At 44.7% G+C, this 16,012-nt stretch overlaps 1 protein-coding gene across 3 annotated transcripts in view; it reads right to left on the bottom strand.

Moving 5' to 3' along the window:
• Positions 1 to 2,240: 2,240 nt before the first annotated feature.
• The window catches only part of ATP2B4 (ATPase plasma membrane Ca2+ transporting 4), a 54,894-nt gene continuing 41,122 nt past the window's right edge, over positions 2,241 to 16,012 (bottom strand). For all 3 annotated transcript variants that reach the window (XM_067531813.1, XM_067531812.1, XM_067531811.1), the window contains one exon: positions 2,241 to 10,654. In XM_067531813.1, the coding sequence (XP_067387914.1) occupies positions 10,349 to 10,654 (306 nt within the window). In that variant the 3' untranslated portion in view covers positions 2,241 to 10,348. The remainder of the gene's footprint in view (positions 10,655 to 16,012) is intronic.

Genomic DNA, 16,012 nt, shown 5'->3' with positions numbered 1-16,012 from the left:
TGCAAAGGTGTGGGAAACTTTTCATGGGTCGTTGGGAAGCAGATGGGCAGGAAATAGGGGCTTCGTATCATGGCAGCTAGCTGGTAGGCTTGCATTAATGTTGCATTGGTGTTGGAGTATTGGCAATGGGATACCATTGTCAGTTATCTTACCTATGTTGATTTTTGTCCTTTACATTTCTCAACAGCAGCTAGGCTATGGGATTGGTGATATATGAGATCTACGTACATGAATCTTGGGGCATGAGTTCAAGGAGCTCATGGTAACACAGCACATTACAGTAGCACAGTGATGACCTAGGCACACACAGCAGCTGATTCACAGCCTTGGCTTTTGAAATCTGCTTTGTATGGAGAAACCTTAGCTACATGCTGAGAGATGTCTCCCCTTTCTCTTGAATGGCTGTGGGATCTTCCATTCACAGCTGGGCAGCCCACCCGCTGTGTCAAGATGGGACCGGAAGAGGTCTGTGTTATGCCTCAAGGCTGGCCTAGATGCACAAGGTCAGACTAGATGATCAAAATGGCCCCTTCTAGCCTCAAAACCCATCACATTAGTTTACTATCTCCTCTGATCGACCAGGCACTAGAGTGGCATAGCATGCAGCCTTCCTTTCAACCAGTACAGGTGGGTATAGAGTCCAATCTGCTGTTGAACAGTTATTGGCTATACCCTATATAATGTGTCATTCACTCCACCAATTGTGCTTCTTTTCTCCTCCCACACAACCCATTTTCATGATGAGAACAAAAAATCAGCTTAGCTATGGTGATCCCATAAGCTTTCCAGACATCCAATGTGCCTGTATGTCTGAGTGAAATCTGATTTAGCTTGCAGGGCTCCGTTGGGGCCAGGACCCGTTACTTCTTATGCACACCCACGGCACGGCCTAAACAACGAATGTAAACTCGCTCCCTTGAAGTAGGGGAGAAACCCCTGCTCGTAAGAGTTTGTTTTCTGGGACACAGAAGGAAGCACAGGTACTGAGGGAAGGATTAGGTTCTATTCGCTACAGCTGATACATGTGAGGGGCTCCTGCATTTTGACGCTCACTGATGAAGCTCTGTGTAATGGCAAGTAGATGAGCCAGAGTGGACAGGTTTCCCTTCCATGCTTAACAGCCTTATTCTTTAATGAGGTGTAGAAGATTCTCTTCCTTCAAGCCCAAGTGTGGCCATGCTAGGGCTTCTGGCTTAGGCATCAAGGAGCTGTGTCATAAAAAGCAAAGCTGGACTTCCAGCTGGGGGCCAGCAGGAAGGAAAGGTGTGTGATTAACTGAATGAAAGAAAAAGAAATGGCGGGAGACCAAGATTAGATGTTCAAAGCAGAAAAGAGGGGGATTAAAATTAGAAAATAAAATGTAACCAGGAAGAGATGACAAGAGATGAGACAGGAAAAGAAAAATGAAAATGAGAGAAAAAGCTTCCTGGATTTTATGTACACTCAGGACTAGCCTGATAGCTAGCCACTAACACCTCACTCTGTGCAACTCACCAGTGCTGATCCCTCAGACTGGACAAGGGCACGTTAAGCTAAACCCCATGAGGCTCAACTGATGCAAATTCCAACTTGCCTTTGGCTACCCCGGGAAGTGACCTGTGACCTCACAGGATGAGAAACTCAGCAGAGAGAAGAAGGACCCTGTCTAGCATTGTTTCAGCTGGTCGTGGTCAGCCCGAGGGACCACGTGGCTGCTCAGGTGTGTTTTACAGGATGTGGACTGACATGTTTTAACACAACGTGCTTTCCCAGCATAGACAGGCCTTTAGAGGTAGCACAGCTAGAACAACCAATGGCAGCCTAGGGCTGAGTCAGGGTAGCCCTGTGCGCAGACAGTCTGAGAGAGACAGCTTGGGGTGCAATTGTCCTGTCTGAAGGCCAGTGAAGCTAGCAATTTCAAATGCATTGCTTCCCACTGACCCAATTCATTCCAAAAAATGACCCAAGGAGTAGGGAGACACCTCGCCTCCCCTCAGTGGGTCAAGTTAGAGGAAGACTGAGCCCTGTGTTAATAAGAGGTCGGCAGGTGAACAGTCAGCGAACCTGTCCTGTGCATCTTAGGCCCCAGCCCACTTTGACATACATCCACCTCTGTCCATGCCTACAGGACTATGAAATGAGAGCAAACCAGCCACAAACAGACAGCCATCCTCTTTCCACTGCTCCCCCCTTTATTTATTTATTATTTTTGGCTTGACACAGCTGAAGCCAAAAACACACCAGGAAGGAAATAAATGGGCGACATTTTTATATCTTTTTATTTACAACAGGATTAAAAAAAAATGCTTGCCCATGAATGACTGATGGCCTCCCCTATTCAGTCTGGCTTTGTCAGAGACACAGGGTGGAGGACCACACATGTGGACAGACACAGAGGACAGAAGCAGTAAATACTCAGCACTGATATCTAATGAGGCTTTGCTTTTTTTTTTTAAGCCACAGATTAAGGCAGTGAGTTGCTGGGTCGATTTTTTGTTGGTTGGGCTGTTTAAAGCAGCAATAATTTGTCCCTTAAATCAAATCATGACCCCATAAAGGGGGCAGGCGTTCTCTGTCAACCACCCCATTCAGTTAATGAAGACTCAAGGAAGAGGCTCTTCTGAAAAGGAAATGAGTCAAGGTCCAAAAGCAGATAGCAAACTAGCCAGGGTAGCTAAAGACTGGCTCACAAGGTGAAGGCCCAGGAATACTTAGCCCACAATGTATCAATGAGCTGGGAAATAAACTCTTGTTTCTGGCTAGGAACCTTTCTGAAGTAATGAAAGAAATCAGTTGTGGGGTTTGTTTGGTTTTTTGAAAGTCAGTTTTAATTCTGGTTTGATTTTTCAGTGGTGCTGAGCACCTCCCAGCTTCTATTTGACTTTCATTGGAAATTGACTCACAGGTGCTTAGCACTTCTGAAAAACAGGACTCTAAGGTCTAGTCTACACTTGAAACTTACAGCGGCACTGTGCCACTGTAAGAGCGCCGGTGTGGCCGTGTTATGCGTTCTGAGCTCTCCCGCCGACATAATAAAACCACCTAAACGAGCCTTTCCCGATCATGCCTAAATTTGCCTAATGTAGGACCTCAAAGTGGATTCACCAGTGACCCATTTCCAGTGCCTCTGCAGCTGCTAATCTGGCATCATAACAACATATCTTGGTAGAATGAATGGTGGGGAGTTCCCATCAACTGGCAGGATGGAAATAGAAGATGCAAGATCAGTGACAGCTGAAATAATGATCTTGATCGTATCTGCCAATGCCCAGTCAACCAAATTACTGCACAAAAGTTGCTACAGGCCAACACAGTAACAAGGAACATACATTAGGCACAAAAGTATGAGAATGGCAGTGTGAGTACTACTGTTGACACGATAACTGGGCATGGGGAAAAAACACCACACACAAGTATGTAAATTAGCAGTGCAGCCGTTGTCCAGAAAAACTGACGAGGGCTATAAACCACTGAGAAAATCATGAGCATTTGTGCTGAATAGCATCCAGTCCGAGCCAGCTTTTACTTTTACAAATACACCACATTTCTGACAGCATCTTTTTAAACCCCAAAAGACAGGCCTCCAGTGTTATCTAGCGTGTTATCACAAAAAGAGGTACAATATTTGATAGCACACCATTGGAAACAATGTTGACCATGCAAGGAACTTGCATTACCCTGTAAGAAAAACTCCCGTAACCACGTCTCCCATTCACTTGAGCTCAGAGCTAAGCTTAATTCACATCAGTTCATTTGCTAGTCTCTGGGAAGAAAAAAACCAGAGAACTGCTGGTTTATATAGTCCCCAGTCTTGGCCACCCTTAACCTCAGAAAGGGATTTGGTTGAAGACATACGGCCTATGATCATAGGCTCAGAAGGCAGTGACAGCCTTGATAAAGAAATTGGGAATGTGATGGTTTCAAATGCCTACAAGATGCTTAGGACGGAAGTTTAAGGGGTATGTAACAGATCTCCTATTTTTATCCCACCTCCTTGCTCCCCACAAAAACCCTGACTCATCTATGGTCATTCAGATGCAAAGTATTTTAAATCCAGAAACTGGATGATCCATTTCAAAATAAAGACCATACAGGAAGAACCAGCAGGAGAGGACCTCAGGGACAAGTACCCTTGACTTCAGGACACTGAGCAACAAGTAGACCCTGAGCTTGCACCAGCTACTATTAGACAAAGCCCTGTACTTGGAAATGAACATGCATTGTGCAAGCCCTGAAGGTGCTTTGTAACTTACATCCCGCCACATGGTCAAAATCTCCATCACATCTTCAAAATTAGACCCTCATCCTAAAAATGCTTAAGCCCGTGAATAATTTTACTTATGGGAACAGCCCCATTGATTCTGTTAAGACTACTCCACTTAGAAAAATCACTCCGGAGCATAAATGCTGCAGAATCAGGCCTTGTTTCAGCTACATCTTTTGATAAATTTCAGGTGCTAATTACAGTATGTTGAACCAAACCAAAACCACACCCATTGTTCTTTGAGACTCCAAATCAAATGTGCCCTTAAGCATGTGCTTATATTTAGGCAAGTTCTTAAGTGCTGTGCTGAAGAGGGATGGACTTAGACAGATGTTTAAAGTGCTTTACTGAATTGAGGCCAAAAAAATAGGAAGATGCAGTTCAACTCCATTGTAATGTACTGGCTTTGGGGACAGCATCAGAGGAATGGGAAAATGTTTTATTAATCTGCCTGGCCACCTGTGTGTGAAGGTGTTTGTTTTGGCTAGTATTTGACAGCTGATTCTGGACCTTGCTCAGAGGTGGGAGAAGTCAGAACACCTGGAACAAATAGTTTCGTGCAATCACCTACATCTGAATAGGGAAGTTGGAAACCCTTTTCAGTAACGTTGTTTTTATTGTGTTAGATTGCTTTGTTTGTTTCAATGCCAGTTTCCACACTACAACTTTGCTCTGAGATGAGCCTGTAAGTGCTTTTATGTGCAAACCTTCGTCTCAGCTTCAGTAGATGATCAGTGACTTCACGAGCTGGTGGACACACACTGAGGACAGCACAATTATGCGTGGGCACATTTTATTCTCTCGATGCAATCGCACATTGTTTCTGCTCAACAGCAAAGCTTTATTGATTTAAAACGTTACCCCTTTGTTTCCCCCTCTTTATCTTCGGTTGTGTCGTTTTTTCCCCTGACCCTTCCGTTTCCAATAAGAGCATTATCTATGCTTTGAGTTCCAAATTTTCCCAGAAGAAGCTAGTTGACAATTTTTTTCCTTTCCAAGAACCATATAAATTACATGCAAAACATTGTACATAGAGATTAAATAATATCAAAATGCAAATACAGATCAGGTGCACTTTAAACTGGACTCTAGGATATGGCAAACACACCAGGGTACATATTGCTTTGAAACCACCATTGTTTTTAATGTCATGCATACCACATAATATTCAGTCTTTTATTTTGTAATTTTTTTCTTTTTTTTTTTTTTAAATACAAAAATACCAGTGCTTATTATACTAGTTACTGAAAAAAAGAAACTCAAATTCAAACCTGCGTGCTCTTTTCAAAAGAAAGATTTTGGTTGTTTTTGTTTATGTTTTTTTAAAGAGAGTTAGATAAATATATATACACAGTGCATATTTTCATACTTGTATATATATTTATTGAGGGGTAGGAAATAAACTAAAGACAGTTTTAGCCATGGACTTTGCTGAAAGGCTAATGAACTTAACACCTCAACCACACACCCCTTTTTGGGGGTGGGGAGGAGGGAGGCAGCAGGGACATCAGAGGCATAAAGCACAAGAGGTCAGACAGCCAGGAGGAAGAGATGGGCAGAATTACTGATAAGGAAAGGGAAAAGAGACACCACCACTAATAGGATAACACAAGCCACAAAGCAGCATTGTTTCTGACCCATATATTCTAGATAAGCCTGAAGGAGTTATGGTCAGTTATGACATCAGGCCAAAGTTCGATGCGCTTGAGTTATACTTAGCTTGTCCTTCTCTCTGCAAGATGTACTGCAGGGAGATGTGTGGGGGGAAGGAGGAGTGGCGTTTTCAGAGCGCATTTCAGGAGATCCTTATGGACAGCCCAGCGGATTGGTAAACTCATGAGCAGGTGAGGAGAGCAGAAGATGAAGTCGTCGAAGACTTTCTCATGGCATAAACGGAGCCTATGATTACCCTTCCCCTCTTTTGGAGCTGTAGCTCCCAGAGACTCAACTATCCAAAGCCATTTGCCCAAAACACATGTAAAGGCAGAAACTGGGCACACGTGAAAAGCAAAGGCCTTGACTGTCGAAAAAATGAATCCCTGCCTGGTGGAATGCTGGAAGAAGTCACTATAGCAACTCAACTTCTTCCTCAGAGGGCCTGACCCAGAGCCCACTGAAGGTCGTGGGAGTCTGCAATGGGCTTTGAATGGCCTCTTCCCTGGCATGATCCAAAGTTAACCCCGCCACACATTGTCAAAGCTACCCACAGAGAAAGCTTCTAGATGAGGGACAGACTGAACATGTATCAAAGGAAGTATTTTCCTCTGCCCTAGCTGATTTATTTTTACAGCCTACCCATGGCTAAAATTCAGTTTAGTATTTTTCCTTCTGGAGATTTTTTTGTTCTTGTTTTAAATTTTTCCTTAAAAACTTATTGCACAAAACCTTTGAAAATTAAAGTCAGATCCCTGTGCAAATAAACACCCCTCCCCAAACCTAATCACGTGATGAAACCCCCTAACAATGGATAATCCCCATTGCACACCGGAAGTAATATAATGTCTTTGGTACCAATCCGCCAATTTATTTAACGAAACAAAACAGACCCTACTATTAAGAATTGGATGCAAAATTGTTTAGAGTGTTTTAATAACACAGCATTCTGAGGCAAGTTAACACGTATCACAGGATATTACTTCATTTCCTGTCCGGCATGGCACTATCTGTTTAATTTTCCCCCCACTCATTCTGTTGGCAGTAAAAAATAAAATAAAATAAAAATATTTCCATCTTTCAAGACATTTCAGAAATCCCAAGAAATTAATTTAGGCTACCATGCCTTTTAATCGAAAACACCATCTCTCTCTCTCCCCATTTTAAGTTTCCTCAATAACTTAAGCCATAGTTAGCTGCTGCCAGTTTATCATTGAAACTAAATTGAAAAAATATTTTACATAAAAAAGTATGCACAATAAACGCATATACTTTAAGCAACCAGCCATACCAACATAATTTATATAAAAAAACATTTTTGTGTAATCCAACTAACTTTTAGTACAAAGATGGCTGCTCAGAGAAAGGAAGTTGATTGGAGTCTGACCAATCATTAAGTTACCTGTCACTTTAAACTGCCAGTCATGTGATCAGATTTCCTTGCAGACACATGGCTCACAGCTTTTTTTTTTCCTTTAAACAAAATACATATGGCTGACTTAAAAATATCAGTTTCTGATCTAAAGAAAACTATATTTTTTGCATAATATTTATATATAATTATTTTCCCCTCCTATGATTGAAACTAGAACAACAACAAAAAAAAAAATATCGACTAAAAAGGTAGACCAGACCCTCATGGTAACCTGCTAGTCACAGAGACCTCTGGGAGTGACTTTTTAAGCGCCTCCCAAGGTTTTTTTTTTGGTTTTTTTTTTTTCAAAAATTTTTTTTTTAAACAGGTCTGAGGTAATAAAAAAATATCAAAGAAACAAAATCAGTGTCCCCCCAAAAGTATTTAATAAATATTTACGTAAGCGCCTAAGAACACCGTATTTTCATCTGTTGTGTTGTTTTTTTTTTTGCAAGTATTTAAAATAGAAAAATGATCTTTTAAGCAATGTAACCTTTAGAACAGGAAAACGAAAATCCTTTTCTCTTTCCCATCAGATAGGTCATGTAGGAGACCAAGAAACAGCTATATTTTCCCCTTAATCCCGCCCAGTTATATCTTACATGAAGAATGAAAGAAATGAAAGAAGCAGATGGGTTTATGTAGATGGAAGGGGTGGGCTTTGATTTGCAATTAAGATGCACAGTGGTGGTTATTTTTTCTTGGGGTTGGCAGTTTGTGGAGCCTAGCATCCCTTCCTTTTTACCAGCCTTTGAGCAGAAGACCCTGTGAGAAGGACCTTTCATCGGTCTACCTTGAACAGATGATGGAATGGAGTGACCCAGCCCCAAGGTGTGAGTCACTGTTGAGTTAAAAAAACCCAACCAATTAATATTTTGTTGTTGTTGTTTAAGGAACACTTATTTCTTGGCAAAGTACCGGGCTCCCACGTAGCAGACGGTGCTTTGGGCAGTGCGTGGAAAAGGCACGGGAGTTTCTGCTGTGCATTCTTAAAAAAACCTCACTCACTCACTCACTCACTATTTCTGTTTGTTGGGAAGGAGGCCGGGCAAGGCCCCCCCATCCCTTTTTTGTCACAAACCCTATAATACAGTCAGTCGCAAATGGGTTCTCTCTTTGCTTCCAGATACAGCTTTTAATTGAATAAGTGTTGGATAACGGGGTAAAGTAGGTAACCTTCTACTGCATTTCTCAACGACACCAACCTAAGGCCAAACTCTGAGAGATGTAGAAGTACCCAATGAACAGGCGTTGCAGGCACATCTCCCCCCTCCCTAGTGAGCTGGCCCTTTCTTGGCTTCACAAGTGAGTTTGCTCAGAGCTATTTCAGCGAGTGGCTTCCCAGATGATCCAAAACTCAAGCCCAGACCTCTCACCCTGCTACAGCCTAAATATCAGGGGACAAACCTAAAAAACCGAGAGACACATTAACAATTAGCACAGGACACCTGGAACCGATTTCTCCAGAGTAAATAACATTGGCCATGACGGTAGCTTCATGCCTCATCATTTCTTGTGTCTGTTTGTGGTACTGAGACGCAACAAGATCCAGGTGAGCGGGGAGGCAAATTTGGGTCTAAGGTGGAGAGGGGGTCTTTGTAACAAGGGAGAATGAGGCAATGCTTAGCTAACAAGCCTCCTCTGAAGTCCTGGTGAAGGAGTACCCTTCCCAGTAATAAGACAGCTGTGTTACAGGAGGACGCCCCTGTTTGCAGACAGCTTCATCCAACACACAGACATGCCATTACCATCGTGAGGCGGGTAGGTACACTGAATGGGATTGCGCAGATACGGCTACTGCAGATATGCCCTCCCCTGCTGCCGTCTCTCTTCTCTCTATCCTAAGGGACCTGCAAAACTCGGCAGGGATTGATAACCTTAAGTTGCTCCAGCCATTCCATCAGTAGCTGGCACTCGATTCCTACCCAGATCGCCACCACTTTGGAAAGGATCTGCAGCCCTGGTGTACGCAGGTGGTATGTTCTTTGTGATGAACCTTAGCTGCTGCTCGCCTCGCTCCAGGGCCAAAGGAATATTTAACCTGACCATATAAAAAACCCCAAAACCTGCAAAAACACCTCCGCTCACAAAGGCGGTTCAGAAACGATTTGCTATTAAATGACGTGCGACTCTTGCTGACCATCGAAAAGCATGTTGCCTAACATCACACAGTTCAAGAGCAAAAAGATGCATTTTAAAAGAGCCACAGAAAGTAAGACTTATTAATTCCAGTCCTGGCAGTGCTCAGAGAACATTCCCAGCAGTGGTAGCATCATCTGCCGTGGTGCTCTGTAACAAAACATGGTCTTTTTCTAATCACATCTTAGAGAACATATTTAAGACTCTTAAATCACCCTCATCCCTTGTTTTTATCACAGTCAGTACGCTGGAAACAGAGAGAGACACACACACAAAGACAGAAAAGTTGTAAAGGCTAGGTACCATTTTTTCAAGGTGGAAGACTGGTTTACATGCTGTACCCATTGGAGTCTTTGTGGGGAATACCTGTTTGTTTGTTTTTTTCACTTTCCTCCTCTTTAAAACAATTCAAGATTATTTCCCGTTTAATTTTTAAACCTGCACCTTCATGTTGCTTTTTCTCCCCCAAGTGTGACGTTATTGGGTAGTCAAATCCCACAAGCAAAAAGACCCCCAAATCACCCCACAGATGTACCCTCGGATGGCGAGTGTGCATGTAAGACTCTTTAAGACAATCTGAACCTTTTCTTTGAACATGAATTTTTCAAAATGAAAAACCCCTATTGACACATGGAACCCAATTCAAGGAGAAGAAATATCAACTTGGCTGTTTCCCACCTGGGCGAGTACCCACTGCAAACAGCTCCGCTCCTCCCTCCGCCCCAATGCATGACGTGGTACTCTGCTTCCTGCCACTAAATAACCATATAAGGAAAACAAAATAATATACATATGAGCAGTTGACATGAAGTGACCGCTTTGCAATATCAGTTATTGGTGCGGACATCACACGGGACTTGGGGTGAAGGAAGTGAAGGGGAGGGGTCAAAGTTCAAAGGTCAAACCGATGATTCAAAGCTGTCTAAGGGACTTTCAAACTCTGGGACGGTGTCCTCGGCTAGATCGCTGTCCACCGCATTGTTATTTTTGTTGAGGGAGAAGGATTCACCTGGGCTACCCCCACCTTGGTTTTTGAGTCCAGCAGTCTCAGCGTCTTCTTCTGCACCGTCGAGAAATGGGGTTCGAGGCTCGTCTTCCTCCAGGATGAACTCTGGGTGAATCATGAAGTTATGAATGGAGCTTCTGGATTCAGGTTTCTCGAGGCCTTCGTATAAGGAGCTACGGAACGCATTCACCACTTTGATCTGTCGGGAGGTTGGGGTGGAGGGTGGGGGATAAACAGAGAAGAGGTGAGAGGCAGCCGCAGGCAGATCTCAGGGACTTCAGGAGAAAGAAATAAAAAAACAGCAACACAACAGTACCGAACAAAACTAAATAAAAATAAGAGAAACTATGGAGAACTAGGATGGCCACATGGATCAAATTCAGGCACTAGGTGTGTGATGGGGCAACCGACTATGGGGCGACTTCAGAAGCTGTAAGAAAAGACACAAACATTTCCAAACAGATCACTTTGAAATGAATGGAAATCAAAATGCATTAGTTCTGGTGTGTGTGCGGCACGCGTGAGTGCACACGCTTCTGTGCGTTTAACAAAAAGACAAAAAAAAAAGTGGAAGTATAACTCAAAAGAGAGGTGGGTTAGACACACACAGTGATTTGGCTTGTAGGCAAATGGGAAGCGGTGCATTTGTATTTATTTATTTTTTTAAACCTACAGAAAGGAATCAATTTAAAGGTGTCACAGATTCATCAACTCCACGTGGAGCAGCAGGTCCAAGCAGATGCCACTCATGACAAACGCCCCCAGATGAGCATGCAAGAAGGAAACCAAATCTGTGCGAGTTTTCACATTGTAGCCTCAATTCCGGTCAGGAGCTCTGGATCCTTGCCTGCACCAACACGCTGAAGGCCAGCGTTCCCAAAAGCTGCTGCTTTTGGGTGTCCTGTTTGACACATGTTGGACCTGGCTTCCCAGAGATGCAGAGAGCCCACCACTACCGTTGCTTCTACCAAAGTCATGGGTGCTCAACACTTCTGAAAATCAGGTCCTCTGCATCTCAAGCTGGGCATGCACAGGAGTAAGCAAACAGAAACTGGGGGAAGAATTTATAAAGGAGCCTAAGGCATCCCATTCACAAGTTCATAAGGTTCCTTTGAAAATCCAAGCCTGAAAGCTTAGAGCTCTCTCAACCCACCCAGAAGTCAAGTCACAGTTTATTCGGTCACGGGTTTAAGGTGCGATTCAGATTTTCAGCACTCAACGGTGAAGCAGGCAGCAACTTGGTCACATGGCGTTTTTGGGGAGGGCAACTTCCCCACCTTGCGAGATGCAGCAGCTTTCCACGGCAGTCACACTAACACCAATCCCGCCAAACCACATGTGTGTGTGTGTTATCGGGCATTCCACTGCAGCCATCGCACATACACGGGATGTGGAAGATCACATCCATTCCCGGGAGGGACTTGTATGCAAAGAACACTCAGTGCATACGCCGTCTAAATGTCAGTTAAATTCATGCATCACAGTACGTTTAAATGGATTCTATATGGAGCTGACACAAAACCAGAACCGTGGCTTCAAACCTTCTGAACCTTGAGAGTTCAGAGGAAAGTGCCCTCCGGATCTAAATCCCACTCTAGTTCTGCTTTTGCAAAATAAAATGCTATCCATCCGTTTCCCTTCACCCCCACAAGTATTTCTAATTAGCCAGTGGCCATCTTCCTACTGTCAGAGTGTTACGCCTCACATATCATCACATGGTCTGGATTATTCCTGTCCACAGCTCCCAGCCTGCCCCAGCTAACAAACTCTAGAGAGTGCCAGGGGTCATGGAAGTGCAGCTGCTCATCTAGACTAGAAATCAGTCCCTCAGCGCTCACTGAAAATTACATTCCAAAGAAGTTCCTTATCATCCCATTACAGCCGTGACCTGCTGCAACCTGCTGGGTTCACTCCTTCCCCCAGCGAGTGGAAAGGCAGTTCTTTCTAGCCAATCAATTGCACTGGAAGGAAACTGGGCTGATTCTGTTTTTACAAAGAAGAAATCTAGTGATAAAGGTAGTTGTCACGGGACAGAAGGGACCATCCTCTAGTCTGACCTCCTGCACAAAATCCTCCATGAAAATTTCACCCAGTGATTTCTGCAGTGGAAGGAATGGTTACCAACTCCAAGTCACGGCTTTATATTTCCTTTGAGCATTTCCCACCGGCAGAGGCCCCCTCTGAGCTGGTTGGAGGGAGCTGTGCCTCCACCCAGCCCTGAGTCACCTTCACCCACTGCTCTTAGCTCACCATCAGTTTGGCCTACCCGCGTTCGGATGTCACCTGTGGAGTTAAGATAAGCACTGTGTTTTTAGTCCTCTGGTTCGCAGACCAGACCAGGATGGGTTGTGTGGGGCACTTCACTGAAGCTCTTACACCTGCGGAATATGCTTATGCCTGCGGGAGCGCCTCGCTCCTTCCCGCACCACTATGCTACACCCTCCAGCGTCTCTCAACACTCGCCCTGCATCCCAGCTGAACGGACAGAGAGCGGAGGAGGAAGAGGAGGAGAGGTGGGGAGAAACAGTCAACTCCTCCACTCACAGGCGGCTCAAACAAACTGTTTCTTCACTGTACCTTGGAGAAAAGGCCATCGATTCTGGTCATCCTAGCAAATCAGGAGGGGAAATGGCCACCCTCCCAATGAGATTCACTGGGTTAAACAGCCCCCTCACCCCCCCTTCCACCACCACCTCCCAGACACTCACGATAAAAGAACTCCCCAAAGATCTTTGGTGTCAGCACAGTGACAGCAGGCCAGCACTCACAAAACGCAGAAAACCAGGCATTATCCAAAGGGCAGCTTGAGATGAGACCCAACCAACTTTACAGCCTCACAAATCAACCTGTAGGATGCCCATGTATCCCACTTGAACAGGGACACCCTCTCGGGCTGCCGTCTCCTCCCACCATGACAAGGTGATGGTGCCCCCACACAGCAGGATAACGACCCACGAGCACTGTGATGGAACATCCTCATTGACACCAGCACGATGAGGGCTTTGAAAGCCAAAAGTCTTTCAGCTATAAAAGTAAAACAAGTCCATTCCCATGTCACACACGGACAGACGGACAAGCACACCACACACTGGCTTGCAGTGCCAGAAGACAGGCCAAACACAGATCTGGGGGAAGACATGAGTGTCCATCTTCACAATGAAGAGCCATACGGCCTGACCTGTGAAAAGGGAAGATTATATCTGGGTGGACAACATTGGGGCAGCTGGAATTCAAAGCCTTTTCTCACGACAGCAGATCTGCAATCAATGGATTGGGCTAGGAGTTAGAGAAACCCAGATGCTTTGGGGTTCCTCCCAAGATGAGCAATCTGGTATTCTCACTTCCTTCTCTCTTAATCCCATAGCACTGAAGGGAAGAGTAAGGTAGAGTTGGAAAAGACTGCAAAGTTTTCAAAAAAAAAAAAAAAAGCAGCCATGAGTTTTGGGCACCCTACTTAATACACCCAGCCATTGTCAGAGGTGCTGATCTCCCACAGCTCCCATCAGTGACAATGGAGGCATGTTGCACATCAAAAAAAAAGGGGGGGGAGGGGGAGGTTGGCGATACCTCCGAAATTATTGGAGACTACTGAAAAGTTTGGGCCCTATTGCATACCAGGGCAGTAGTCCATCTCCCAAACAGTATGGCATCATACCTGTACCTTACACCTCTACCAGCCCTGGCATGGCGCGACCAGAATATTTAACATTACTCCTCCTCCTAACTTTTAGGTGCCCTTGCTTGAGGGGGATAGTCGTGCCAGAAAAATCCACTTCCCTGAAGCCTGAAATCACACCCAAAATAAAATAAGGTAAAACTAACAAGCCCAAGCCCAAGCCTGTTAAGTGCACACTCAGATATTCCCAGAGACCAGCAACTGACACACACAACTCTCGGATATATGCACTGCACTGCTACAGAGTGCAAGACACAAAAACCAAGCAAACAAACCAAGAATGAGAAGTCAGCAGGAAATGATGAATGCCTAGAGATTTTTCAAAGCAGCCCAAGGGATTTAGACACATGTTACATTCATCATGTGAGGGTAAATCCCCTAGTCTGTGTTGAAAAATCTCAGGCTAGTTTCTTTTTAGTGCAAGATGCCTTTGTGGCACAGGTGTGCCAATAAAGGTGGTGCAATCAATCTACTTTCTTTTCAGCTTTTAACACAAGTGGGTAACCCCCACTAATAGCATGGCACTTTTTCTCCCTCCCAGGTTAGATCTGCTCATTCCCTTGAGTGAACACAGCTGCTCTTTTAGCGCAGATAGAAGAGACTCACTTTTTTACATCCAAAGTTCCTGGTTTCTAACCGGGCACTGACCCATCCAGGAGCATAATTACCACTGGTTGGTCCAGATGTCCCAGTATGGTTTGGGTTTCTCTAACCTTTTGATTCCCCACTCAGTTCACGAAGGAAATATTTTTGTTGCCTTCCCCTAGGCAGGTCCTGTTATTTCTGAAGCTGATCATCGTAAGAAGCTGTTGGCCGAACTAACATAAAACCACTGCGAGTTCAATCTCTTTGTTAAAGGGTCTCTGGGTAGGCAGACAAGCAAAGAAAGAACAGTCCAAGTAGCTAAACCAGTCTGGATAAAATAAAAGTCCATCCAAATCGTTGCTCCAAACTGGAACCACATCTCCGAGGCATGAAACATTTCACTGGCTTTTTCTCACTGTGTTTTGTTTTTAAGCAACTACTCAGTGCTTCTGGGTTCAGGCACAAGTTCAGAAAAACTGCAAGAAATGTTCTTGTTGTTTCCAGCCCAGCTGGAAGCAGGATTTCTGATACTCTTCAGTGCAAGAATACCCAGCCCACCTTTGCCTCAGGTTTGGATCAAGCATCTGAACTTATCCAGATGCTCCCTCTCCCCTCCCCACTCCCACCCATTTCAAGCCATAGGAAGTTTGCCCATTGTTAGCAAACATTCAGACACTGCATGAATTACTTCCACTTAATGGAGAGTTGAACGGTTTAACAACTTCTCATGCAGCTCTTTGCAGACGTAGGCCAAAAGGTTTGCCATCCACAGGAGTGGCTGGAATCTATGCAGGCACCCCAAGGGTGATGTCAATGGCCTGTTTCAATTTCTCTGATAAAAAACGCAGCATGGAACACCCGTCTTCCATGCCCAGAACAAGGACCTGTCTTTCCTCTTTGTTCCACAGCATCTCAGGCATCATCTACATTAGGGGTTTGCCCCCATTCCAGCCTCAGAAGTGGGTGAACCCAGGCAAACCCTTAGGTAAAGCTACCACTTGTACTGGCAGAGCTCACCGCTACTTGAAACTGAGGTAAACGGCACCAGTGCAAAGCGTGGCTGAGCTGCAATGCTTCGCCCTGTTCATACTCAGGGCTTGCTGGAAGGTGGGACACCGATGGCTGCAATCAGGGCAAAATTCCCAATGGAGACAAAACTGAAATCTACAAGCTCCCACCTGAGGTTCACTCGTGAGGTCTCCCTCTGTTACCTCAGCACCCAACAGGACACAGCATTCGGGACTGCTGAGATCTAGCACAGTAGGACTTTCCACCAGGAAATAATAAGAGGAAGAT

This window comes from Emydura macquarii, unplaced genomic scaffold (genome assembly GCF_026122565.2).
Source record: "Emydura macquarii macquarii isolate MOO-44397 ecotype Brisbane River unplaced genomic scaffold, CSIRO-AGI_Emac_v2 contig_3220, whole genome shotgun sequence".
Taxonomy (NCBI): domain Eukaryota; kingdom Metazoa; phylum Chordata; order Testudines; family Chelidae; genus Emydura; species Emydura macquarii.
This window is presented reverse-complemented; position numbering and strand designations above follow the sequence as displayed.